Here is a 12,678-nt window from a genome sequence, read left to right as displayed (position 1 = left end):
ATAGTCCATTCTTTCCATTCTTAGTCAAAGTATCTTAACCTATATTACATACATATGTGGTATATTAATGCATTTAATTATGTAATAATATTTATATGGCATATATGTAATAATTTACACCAAATATATTTGCCTAGTTTTTATATATTTCACACTGAAACATTTGACAGGCAAAGTATAAACACATTCAATATAAAAAAATAGAGTACAGCAGTAATTCAGAAAATACCAAGTTTCTTGGTTATACAATAACTGAAAGTAGATAATTTAGATAAAAAGGCAATTTAGAGAAAAAGAAATTAAAATATATTTTTAAAAGTCCAACTCAGATGGTAATATGTGAAAAGCAATTTACAACTACTAGAGTATTTTAACTATTAGAGCTAAAATTTGAAGAGTTAAAGTTAGAACACCTATTCCTATTTTCTAACAAAATGCCTAAGTTCATCGAAAAGAATGGTACCTGGTGTCAGTTACTTTTGGGAAGTGGAGAAAGGTAAAAAAAAGCGACAAGTTTTATGAAGATTATTTACCTGAATGTTTGTCCTCTCAAAATTCACATTGGAATCCAACCCACCAAGCAAGAGTGTTAGATGGGGCCTTCGGGAGATAATTAGGTTAAAAGGATGGAGCCATTCTGCTGTGATTAATGCTTTTAGGAAAGGGCCTGAGAGAGCACCAAGCCCCTTCTGCCAGGTGAGGAAGCAGGAAGTTTACTACCTGCCAGGTGAGGAAGCAGGAAGTTTACTACCTGCCAGGTGAGGAAGCAGGAAGTTTACTACCTGGAAGACAACACTTACCTGACCATGCTGGGCCCTGAGCTTGGACTTCCAACCTCCATAACTGGGAGAGATAAGTGCTGTTAGTAAGCCATTTGTTCGATGATATTTTGTTATAGCAACCCAAATAGACTGTGCTTGCTTCGGCCTCACATATACCAAATAGACTAAGACAGAAAATGTCAAAAGTTTAATTTTGACCCTAAAATTTTACTTACTGCTTAAAATATGAATGTTTATGTCTTGTTATTGCTTATTTGGCTCCCTCTATGTATTATTTTTTGGCAAAAAACCCCACATTTATAAATCTTACAAATTTTACTTGTCTTTTCAACTAGGAGGGAATGAGCAGTTTTCTTGCATAAAAGTGCAGGATTTATATTATTTTCCTTAAGAAGAATATTAGAGCTAATTTTGGTGTCAGTTCGCCTCATCACATTTGGAAGGTACTACAAACCTGCAAGTAGCGGACCCCCCGGCAGACCAGGTCAGGAGCCAAGAAGTCTCCGGTGACTCGCCAAATAATATCTGTCAAGATGTTAACCAATCCTGTGAAAAAGTCTAACACAAACACACAAGTGGTTAATTTTAGTCTCTCAAATTTGCAGCTGTGCATAATAGAAATGAATTCCTGAGGAATTTTTTTTTCTGATTTATCAGGTAGCTGTTAATGAAATAAATTAAGGCAAGGCAGGAGTTGCTTGGCTTTCATTGGGTTTGTTACACCTCAGCTGTTACACCTCAGTGTAATCACTTCAGGAGCATTTGGTAGTGACTGAAAGAAAATCACACTAATGATAGAGTTAATCTTTTTAAGTCACAAAAGAAGTTTTAAAAGGATTTAGACCTATATTAAAGCCAGGGCTATGCGTGTATTGATAAAAGCCAAAATGAAAGGGAAATATCTAACAAAAATCTCTCAAAGTTCCCCTTACTTCACCCATTATTTTATAACTTGGACCTCTTGTCACCTCTCTATCATGAATTGTAACTCCACTCTCCCCAGGTTCCCTTCTTCCTTCTTTCAACATATACCTTTGGAAACAGTTTACTGGATGACCTATCAATTGAATTAACTTAGCTGGTTAAATAAGGACCCTAGGCCAAGATATGATGCCAAGATCAGAAATTTTGTGTTCCTGCGATCATCTATACTCATTTCTATAACAGATTTTGTAAGTTGTAAATATTTCTACAATGAAAATGATAAAATATACTGCTCACCTAGAAGCTCTCTCCTACCTTCCATGACTGATATCACTTGTGATCCAGAATCTTCTACAAAACACAGCTATAGTAATTCTCTACTGATTGATGGATAGGACTGGAACCTAAGAATATATAAGCAAGAATTCATTGACTTGGGGTCACTTTCTTGGGACGTGGGAAGTATACCCTTTCCAGGATGCAAGAGGGCTGTCACACTCATTGCTAGGGTAGTTTTTAGAAACCTGGAGAGTGATGGTTATTACTGAGAAAAATAGAAATGGCTGAGTTGTCCTGGTAGACAGTAGAGAAAAGAATAAAAAGGTGGAAGGAAGTAGGCATGCTGCAGTGGTTACAGTATGAGGTCAGAAGATCCACTAGAGAATTCTCTTCTATGGCAGCATTCAGAAGACACATCTTTCATCAAGGCTACCAGAAATACACTGGTGAAGAAGCTCAGTGGTCACTTGTATCTGCCTGCAAGGGCAGATGGTAGAAGAGGTGGCCACAGAGTCAGGGCTTATGACACTATGGGAAATGTGTGCCATGATCATTATCCCCCATTATCTATGGTTATTCATTTGGGTGACTGGACACTGAGGAGAGAGAAATATTTAAAAATTTTGAGGAATGTTAAGCACAAGTATCTATGTTGACATGATACCTAGAGATCGGAAGTGTCATTAAGCAGTTATTATATCCTTGGTAAGGATGTATTTAAAGTATCTAAGGATAATTTAAAAACTATGAGATAAGTTCCCCATTTTATAGATGACTAGACTAAGTGAAGTCAAAGAATTTTTTAAGATTTCATAGAAAGTTAGAGGTTACCCAGTTGTAGTGCCAGCAAGGCACAGAGCAGGTTTTCTATGGTCCAGCCAGACAGGTAAAGGAGAGCCCTGGAGCCCCAGGCTTTCAATGATCTTTCTACACCATTTGTAGTGAGGCAACCAGGTTCAGGGCAGGCAGAGGGGCTGGGGGGCCAGGAGGCTGGTAGGCCTCCCAGCCCTCAGTAAATCTTCACTCTTTCTGGGCTCCCAGGTTTTCTCTCATGGGCTCATCCTTGGTCTCTACTGCACTCCGCTGCCAGGCCCTCTACTACCATGCTCTGTTTGCTGCTCACTGCTGCCCCACGCCTGTGACGTTGTCCTTATATGTCTGGCCTACCGGCTCAGGCACGCCCACTCACTACGCCCACACCTCGCTCCAGGTGCCGCTATCAGGCCTGTGTGTAAGAACACAAGTGTCGATCTTTGATGCAAATGGCGGGAGGGCAGAAAAACCTGATCACTTCCGTTTACCGTACACCAGGTTTATAATCCAATTTCTTAGATGCCTATGTCCATGGTCTCCAGTCTACTCTCTATGTGCACTAGCAGAAACTGTTAATTCCCCTAGTGAGGGAAACCTGTGGGGCAAAGGGCATTCTGGTTTCTTGTGGCCAGTGCAGGGAGTCAGGAATGTTCCCACTTCCCCACAGCATATTCTCTTGGGCTTCCCCTGAGTCTCCCAACTTGCTAATTTTGGAAGAATATCTGGAACAGTAAAATGGGCTGACAAAATATCCCCACAACACACAGCAACTTGAGACCTCAAGGGAATATGATACCTGTAGGGTAGGTAAAAGGTATCAGGCTTTTCTGCCCTCCCGCCATTAGGATGGATGACGGAACCCTGCGGTCCTGAGTGCATGCCTGATGGCGGGCACCTGGAGTAGGGTGTGGGCATGCGTAGGTGGGTACACCTGAGCTAAAAGAGACTGGTTTATAAGGGTGGTGCAGCAGAGTGCGGTGTGCCGGTAGTGCGGTGTTGAGGGTGGAGGAGTGGAGTGTATGGAGGAGTGCGGCGACTACAAACAATGGTGAAGAGCATGTGGCTGCTAGAACCGTTCACAAACCTACCTGGAATGGGTTGGTTGCCTTACACTACCATAGGAAAGAATGATTCCACAGAATCCAACCGCAGATATGGAAGATCTTCCTCTCAAATAGAGTTCAAGGGCCTCCCCTGGTGGCGCAGCTGTTGAGTCCTGATCTGCGAGGCTGTCTGCAGCCTCTGCGGCGCTGGTTTGATCCCCGGCCACCGAGCGAGGGTCCCACATTGCATGCAGACCTCTCCTGCCACCTGCTGCTCCCCTTAGCAGTGTATTTCGTCAGTCTGCCTGTTCTGTTCCCCACTCTGGCTCTGGTGAATTCTCTCACCCTCCTGCGCTTCTGACTATATCCAGTGCTTGTATAAATAAATAAATAAATCTTAAAAAAAAATAGAGTTCAAAATTGCCTTGATAAAGAAATTCATTTCCTGTGGTCATCACTACACTACATTCCCTGTGATTTTTTTTCTTTTCCTGTCTCCTTCTCTCTTCCTCTTTTCCTCCCTCTTACTTTCTAATGCTTGTTCTATCTGTTCTTTTTTATTCCCCAGATTAGTGTACAAGTATGAGGCTCTGTCCCCTTTTTATCTCCTCACTCTGGCCATGGCTGCCCTTTAATCTCTTTTGGCCCCTTCTAATTACAGAACCACTCTACCCTTAGAAATTGCTTTTACTCTAAGAACTGAGGAGGCAAAACTTCCCTGTCTGGATCTTCGTAGATAACACCATCAAGTCTGAGCCCTCCAGCTCAGTGTGAAAGCTTTCCACACCTGGCAGTGTCTACCTCCCACCAAGTGAGCACCTGGCATTTTTATATTAGACATCCTATCAATCACATCTTGTGTCTTTGATATGCATTCCCTCTGCACAGAATGGTCCCCCTCCATTTATCAGCCTATTGAATTCTTCTTTGTCTTTTGATTTACAGTGAATATAACCCCTCTCCAGAGGCTTTCCTTGACCATGAATGTGGTGTGGTCCATCACAGGTGGTGTGTGGCCTTCCCAATCTGTCTCTTCCTTTGGTTTCTCCATAGGTAACAACAATTAGAAGCATTGGTAACCACATAGGAACTAGAACAAAAGTGTTAAAAGGTGAAAAGAAATCTCATGGCAGTTTTGGGGAGTAAGAGAAGTTCTAATGGAGAAGCTCAGGTTTCAACAGGTTCATGAGAATTGTGGGTTGCAACCTGAACAAGTGGGAATTTCATGAAGTGTTTTCCAGCAGGAATAGCAGAATGAGCAGAATGCACATTGGCATTACTTGGCTATTCTCCTTTAGTTTACGTATTCCTTAACTTAAAAATAATGGGAAACAAACTAAACATGTGTCTCTAAATTTAAGTAGCTATATGAACAATTATAATGTATTCCAACAAAATTTCTTCCTTGCCCTGGAGCTCAATCTTAAATAAGCCCATATCTGTGAATGGAATTGTGCCATAGCATTTGTTATTTGCTATTAGGCAAGTGATGCTTTATCTGATCAGTAAAAAGCCATTTAGCTACCTAAGTAATTGAGTATATTGCAAATAAGCTGTTCCTAAACGGTAATTAACAGGACCTTTGCAACAAAGGGTACACTTTAAAGACTTAATTGCCTCCATGTAGAACTCTAGCTTTAAAAAATCAGTTCAGTGAAAGATTCTAGAAAATGATAATACTCAGAAAAGCCAACACAGGCTCATAGCAGGTTTATTCCTTGGGTGGTTTCTTAAAATATGAATGTGGATTCGTAGATGACGCGCTACTATGGGTGGAGTGGGGAGCAGCCAAGAATGAGGTAATACCTGAGTAAAACTCTGAAGGATTGGTAAGGATACATCAGCTGAAAAGGTTGTGAAGAACATTGATTGTACCAAAACAGCAATGAACAAAGTTATGGAGACAAGAAAAATGAGATGAGAGGGTACATGATTTATGTATGTGAAATAAGTTGTTGAAGATTAAAATAGAAGCTGGAAGTTCCAGGAAAGGGACTAGAAAGACATGAATCCAGACTTTTTAGGGTCTCATGTGATAACTAAAGGATCTTGCCTTTTCCCTATATACTCTGGGAGATATTGAATGCTTCCATATTTAAACATGTGTTTTAAATAAATCTGGAGTTATTGTGAGGTAGTTACAACTTGGTAGTTACAATAATGGAATTACCATTCAGAATTGTTAGGAAACAGTGCAGAATTCAACAAGAAGATAATTAGTACCCGATTTATGTCAAACAGGAATAAAGATATAGAGAAAGATAGAAATTTGAGATACAGTTTTTAAGATAGACTAAGGAGGTTTTGGTGACTGAATACCAGATGTTTAAGTGGGGGGTAAAGAGAGTAGTCTAAAATGTTTTATGGGTTATGGGCTCTGACTTGGATGTGTCTGCTAGATTTTGGTGCCTTCAACTAAGTCTGAGAATAGAGGAGGAAAACTTTACTATATATGGGCAGTTTTCAGTTATTCCAAATAAAGCAGATATGAATATTCAAGTATGAAATTTTGCATGAACATAAACTTTCATTTTGCTAGGATAAATACCGGTAGCCATATCCCCTCCATTTTGTAACAAAAATATTTCCCTAGCCTAAACATTAGGAATAAATGGTATTAAACTCTACCCACACTTTGTTCTCTCTTTTCCCTACTTCTCTTCATGGTTAACTGTTAGCTGGCTCCAATTGCATTTTTGGGAAACTGGGAAAATTATGTTACATTCCTAATAAAATTCTCTGTGTCTCTTTGAGGTTGGTAGTGGTATGAGACACAAACATCTGCTGATTGCTGAGAAAATACCCTGCTGGGAAAGTCAAACACTTTGACTCATGTCACACAAGCAGCCCTGCACCTCCTTGAACCCGAAAATGCAAAACCCCATAATTACCTCACATTCCTTCCCCTCACCTTATACAATCACAGCATTTCTGTTGTTTGGGAGCCACTTCATCAGGGTGCTAACCTGATTCCTGACTCCCTTGATGGCCTACTTGTATAATAAATGTTTCTGTGTGAAGACATTTCTCATGGTTCAGAATTTGGTTTTTTGGACATGAGAGAAAGACCTGATTTGGTTGTTTACTTACCCAAGAGTAAGACTATTGAAACATAGCTAAATACATGTTTAACATAAAAAACTGCTCAACAGTTTTCCAGAGCCTCTGTACCACTGTGTATTCCTTCCCAAAATATATGAGAACTATAGTACTTGTGCACCTTTGTCAGCACTTGGTATTGCCAGTCTGTGTTCTTTTAGTCATTTGACTAGGTGTATAGTGGTCTCTCATGGTTTCAATTTGCAATTCCCTAATGGTTAGCTATGTTGTTGCTTTGGTCATTCTCAGTCTTTCACAGCCTTTGAATTCTTCTTTGGATACTTTATTAGGTGTGGTCTGAGAGTTTGAATGCTCTCCTTTTCTCTTTCAGTTGCCTCTGTTTTCCTGCAATATCATTACTGCTGTGCTCAATGCTCAATGCAGCAATTGGTAGTTGCTGAGCCCATTTTGTCCCAGCTCAAGCTTAATCTTATATTAAACTATTTGCCTGGGCCTTAGGGTGAAGCATTCTCAGTGTTTCTATTTTTCTTCCATGGCAATCAAACTCCTGCCTGTATCTGTGTTTCGTGTGGGAGAGAGAATTTGTGCCCTTCCCCAATGGTTGGGAGACCTCTAACAGTATTGAAGTAGTTTCCGGAACCCAGTCATTTTACACCTCCATCACCAAGAGTTGAGAGGGTCTTACTGATTGCTAATGTATGTTTCTGTATGAGTTGGAGGCAACAGTATTTGGTCCCACAGTGGCTTAGGGGTTTTGATGAGAGATGTTACTGGGCAGGAAGCCACCATTTCATGTCTTTCCTATAGTCATGGTCTACAGCTTCCTGTGTACCTCCATAGTCTCTGTAGCAGCTCCTCAACCTTGCCATCATGGTTTCACAGAGAAGACCCAGCCACATTAACCATCTCCTTCAAATGTAGAGTAAGATAAGATAATGATTACAGAATGAAGAAAGTGGACCATTATTGGACATTTTGATCTCCAAGCAGATTTCAGCAAGATCTCTACCAGATTGTAAGCTCCTGATTGGCAGTGGCCATGCCTTCCCTATGTGTAAAATATTATTCCTTTTCATAGTGCCTGTGGAGATACTTACTGATTACTAGTTGAAGGAGGGAATATTGGCCGTTTAAACAGATTTGCAAACCTCTTTAAAATGCAAAGGCCTTTGATGTACAGAGAACTAAGCAGAGAAAAATTAAGTCACCATTTTCCACATTTATACTTGTTCTCAGTTGCTGCTTGTTTTCCCATGCAGAACAGAACTATAGGAATAAAGGGTACCTAGCAAACTGAGAAACTTTTTTTCTTGACAAGTGAGCAGCACAAATGTTTGCAGCACTGGATAAGACACTATTGAATACAAACACAGTTTTTATGGTGATACTGACATTTCTGATAGTGGAAGAGCCTTTTATCTCTAACTGTGGTGTTATGGATGAGGTATGTTCTGGCTTTCTTCGAGGTATGTTGGTTGAACACAAGACTGTATTTTTTATATTGTTAAGGGCCCCTCTCTCTCCACTTTTCTATTTGAACAATAAAATGCTTGAGCATGCTTTAAATGGAGCAAGATTTGAACACCTTATTTGAAAATTTGCTTAATGATAGAACTTGCATTGTCCAACCTGATGTCAGATACTTAATTGCCAATTAAAATGATTTCTCAAAACATGAAGTTGTGTCTCTAAGTTTGGGGTTCATTTTACAATACTAATATGACTAGCTGAGTTTAATGATTTAAACGGTCAACTCCTTAGCTCTTTGTTAATCCCAGGAAAGTGGCCTGCACCTCAGCCATTACTGCTCAGTCAGGTAAATAATCATCACATTTATTCTCATTAGCACACTCTCTTCATAAAAAGCTTTGTTACCAAGATTTTCAACTGGTCTTAACAAGTCGTAAATGTCATTAGTGTCTCCCTTTCTCCATTGGTGTACCAAGCAAATAAAAATCAAGTGTCTAATTAAATAAATCCAAGTCCTCCTAAAACCTATTCTCTTCACTTATATACTGTGCAAAAGAATCTCAGTAGGTGAGGCAAAGTGTCTGGTCTAGGTCTTTAGTCACTGTTAGATGGTGACGAGTTTTAGCACACATATATGCAGACATCAGGTTAAACAAGAACAAATCTTTCCTTGAAATATGAGAAAAGAAGGCATTAAGTCACTACTACTTTTCTCCTCATTACACTTTAAGGGGAATTCTTTGGTAACATGGGGGTAGGTATCATCACTGCACAATATGGGGCACAAACAGACCTGCTGCAAACATAAGAAAGTGCAATTCAAAACCACAGTGAAATACCACTCATGCCAGTGAGAATGGGCCATGAAGAAGACCAGAAACAACAAGTGCTGGTGAGAGTGTGGGGAAAGGGAAACCCTCTTCCACTGTTGGTGGGACTATAGCCTGGTTAGCCCTATGGAAAGCATGTGGAGGCTTCTCAAAATATTAAAAATGGATCTACCATATGACCCAGCAATTCCAGTGCTAGGTATCTAAACCTGATGGATATAAAAACACTAATTCATAGGGAAATATACATTTCTATGTTCACTACAGCACTATTTACAGAAGACATGCTCTGGAAATAATCTAAGTGCAGAAATACAGATGAGTGGGTCAGGAAGGTGTGGTACATTTACACAATAGCTTTTTAAAAAAAGAAAAACTCTTTCCAGTTGGAACAACATGGATGGAACTGGAGGGAATTTTGCTAAGAGAAGTAAGTCAGAAGGAGAAATATAAATACTGATGGTGTCATATGTGGACTGTAGAGAAGCAAAACAAAGGGTCAAATAAAGCCAAACCAATAAAAAAAAAAAAACCCCAACATAGAAATCTGTCTGTAGAACTGAGACTATCAGATGGGGAGGGTTGAGAACAAAGTAGGGAGGGCGCTCAATGGACTATGGTGGAGGATTAAGGACTATGGGTGTCTTTGTGGTGGAGGTGGTGTGGTAACAATACCTGAGGGGGGAGATCCCATACTTCTAAAACACAACCAAAGTTCTACATCAATGTTACCTCATCAAAAAAAATTTTTTTTAATTATCTGGAATATTTAGAAATTCAAATGAAGGAGAGGAGAAACCATTTATAGTTAGTCAAGAGATGAATTCTTTGAATAGACTCTTTCCTTTGCGGTTCTTGTTCAAGGAAAAGCGTGTTGTAGCAGATTGAATGGAGGTTGTACCTTGCGGCATGGCATTCTCTCATCTAATTCTGCTGCAACCAGGTGTAAGTCTGGCCATAGGAAAGTGAGGCAGACATGGAGATACACTGCTCAGATTCCTCTTCAAGACAGAACTCACAGGCCAGGTGCAAGGAATGTAGTTTACTGGCATCCTAGTGCTTTTAGATTCCTCAAGGTCTCCTTCAGCTTTCTAGTTGAGAGCATGCTATTTTTAGTCTAAGCTCTGCAAATGATTGTGTGAGGTGTAGGTAGAGGCATCTAGTCATTTCCATCTAACATGGGAATCCTTTAATGAGCTGGCAAACTGCAAGTTTGCCATTATCCTCCAATGAATCTTCTTGCCCAATCCTGCTTCCTCCCTTTTCTTTTCATAAGTGTTACCTCCACCCAAACCTTGGCATATCTAATTCTGTTTCAGCACTGGTTTCCCAGAGAAACCAACATACAATAGGTGGTAAGGCAGGAAGGGGCACAAGATCATTTCCTTTTCTAAAAAAAGATGGTATTTATGGCTGCCTCTTTGCATAATCTGAGGTCTTAGCAAAAATTCTCTTTGTTCGAAAATAAGGCCACTGAGAAAACAATCAGGATCTAGAAACTACTATGGATGATGACATTTTGCTCAGTGTCTGTCTGTCATGCAGCCTCTGTGCCTGTGCTTGGGAAGTTTGGTTCCTACTCAAGGTCTGTCAGAATCACTGATTCACTCCTTGGAGGACGTCTTTCAGGACATTTTACTGATGTAAATGTCCTATATGTAAAGTTCCACAGAATCACTGTTCTTGATGAGGAAACATCTTGCTGTGCATGTCCTTCAAGATAAGATAAATCATATCTGATCAGTTTTTGCTTTTATTTTTACCACTAGGGATCCCAGAATGAAATATGCTCAGTTGCAGTGACTTTGTAGTACCTCCATGTCTAAATTTGGGACTCGTCTTTCTTTGTAGTTATGATTTAATCTTTTGCACAACCTTCATATTTTATTTCGTAATTTGCATTTTACGGAGTCATTTTTACATGTCTGCAATGTATGCAGAATGAGTCCTGGAGTTCGATGGCAGGGTTTTAAAGCTGCCCTGACAAGTGATCTCTGTGCAATCTTGGGCATGTTACTAGCCACACAGAATATATTTTATATCCACTAAGAAAACAATGATAGGGCCTCCCCAGTAGCACAGCAGTTGAGCGCTGGGCTGTGAAACTGCCCGCAGCCTCTGCAGTGCCGGTTCGATCCCCGGCCATTGGCGAGGGTCCCACATGGTGCGCAGACCTCTCCCGCCGCACCTGCTGCTCCCCTCAGCAATGTACTTTGTCACTCTGCCTGTTCTGCACCCCGCTCTGGCTCTGGTGAATTCTCGCACCCTCCCACGTTTCTGACTGTATCCAGTGCTTGTATAAATAAATAAATAAATCTTAAAAAAAAAGAAAACAATGATAATTAATATACTGACTGGCAAAATGGAACCAAGAGAATACTTGAATGAATAAAACACAACAAAGGTTAGTTATTATGAGTGGTTCAGGGGTTGGGCCACTCTTTGTTAACAGGTATGCTGTTTGGGGCAATTCTTTGCATTCCAGGAAATTTGACATCCCTTTACTGAGTGATAACTCCATATGCACTGCCATTTCCATATGTCCCAGGACCACCTCTGGCAGAAAATCACTGAAGTGTGGAAGGACATCTGGGCTTGGATTGAGATCTAACGTGGCATTCCTAGACTAGTCTCACTTAACACTTATCATGATTATGCCTCTGACCCTTTCACACCAATATATCCTGGTCTATACTCTCATTGTGTTTGGCTAATTCCATACCTGGGGCTGAAAATACAAGATAAGCCTGGAACATCTTGTTGAACATGAAAATAAGGACGTGTCCAAAGAATGTTGAGAAACATTTCCAAAGGAATAAAAGCCAATGGTGGAGCTCTCTGGCCAAACTGGCAGTCTATGCATCAAAATTGATAGCAACAAATTATAACCCACTGAATACAATAAAACTCTAAAAGTACTTAATGATGTAAATAAATAAATGGATGAACAGAGAAAGCTCTTTCTTACAGGAGAGGTCAATGAATAAATATAGTAGCAAGACAGAATTAGAAAATTATCATTTGGAAACTTTCACAGTATTGATTCAGGCAAGAATCTATCCTAGGGTTAAAGGTTTTGAGTGAAGGTTTGAGGAACTACAGGAAATTCATGCAGTCTTAAAATAGTATAAAATAGTTAAAATAATATCTTAACATTGGATAAACCTGGCAATAATATCACTAGTACTGAGACATATTCTGTTTCTCCTGTTATTTTATGCTAAGAGGAAACACAGCAAAGTGTTACTATTCAGGATAAGTAATTTTGTAGTATTCCTCCCAAAAGTGCATAACGTAAATCTAATCAGGAGAAAATATAGAACAAACTTAGATTCTAGACTGTACTGTTTAAAAATATTTATGTCAGGCCTCCCTGGTGGTGCAAGGGGTTAAGACGCAACCTATGAAGCTATGCGCGGCCACTGTAGCATGAGTTCGATCCCGGCCAAGAAGCTACCCACATGGAACAGCAGACCT

General features: G+C 40.1%; 1 protein-coding gene across 1 annotated transcript in view; it reads right to left on the bottom strand.

The window, feature by feature from the left end:
- Positions 1-12,678, bottom strand: part of NPSR1 (neuropeptide S receptor 1) — a gene marked incomplete at both ends in the record, with an annotated part of 112,705 nt that overhangs the window by 33,339 nt on the left and 66,688 nt on the right. Inside the window, 1 exon segment of the mRNA XM_084230774.1 lies at positions 1,237-1,340. Coding sequence (XP_084086900.1) covers positions 1,237-1,340 — 104 coding nt within the window.

The sequence above is a fragment of the Talpa europaea genome (assembly GCF_964194135.1).
Source record: "Talpa europaea genome assembly, chromosome: 3".
Lineage (NCBI taxonomy): Eukaryota > Metazoa > Chordata > Mammalia > Eulipotyphla > Talpidae > Talpa > Talpa europaea.
The sequence above is the reverse complement of the archived record's forward strand: the minus strand, read 5'-3'. Positions and strand labels throughout refer to the sequence as shown.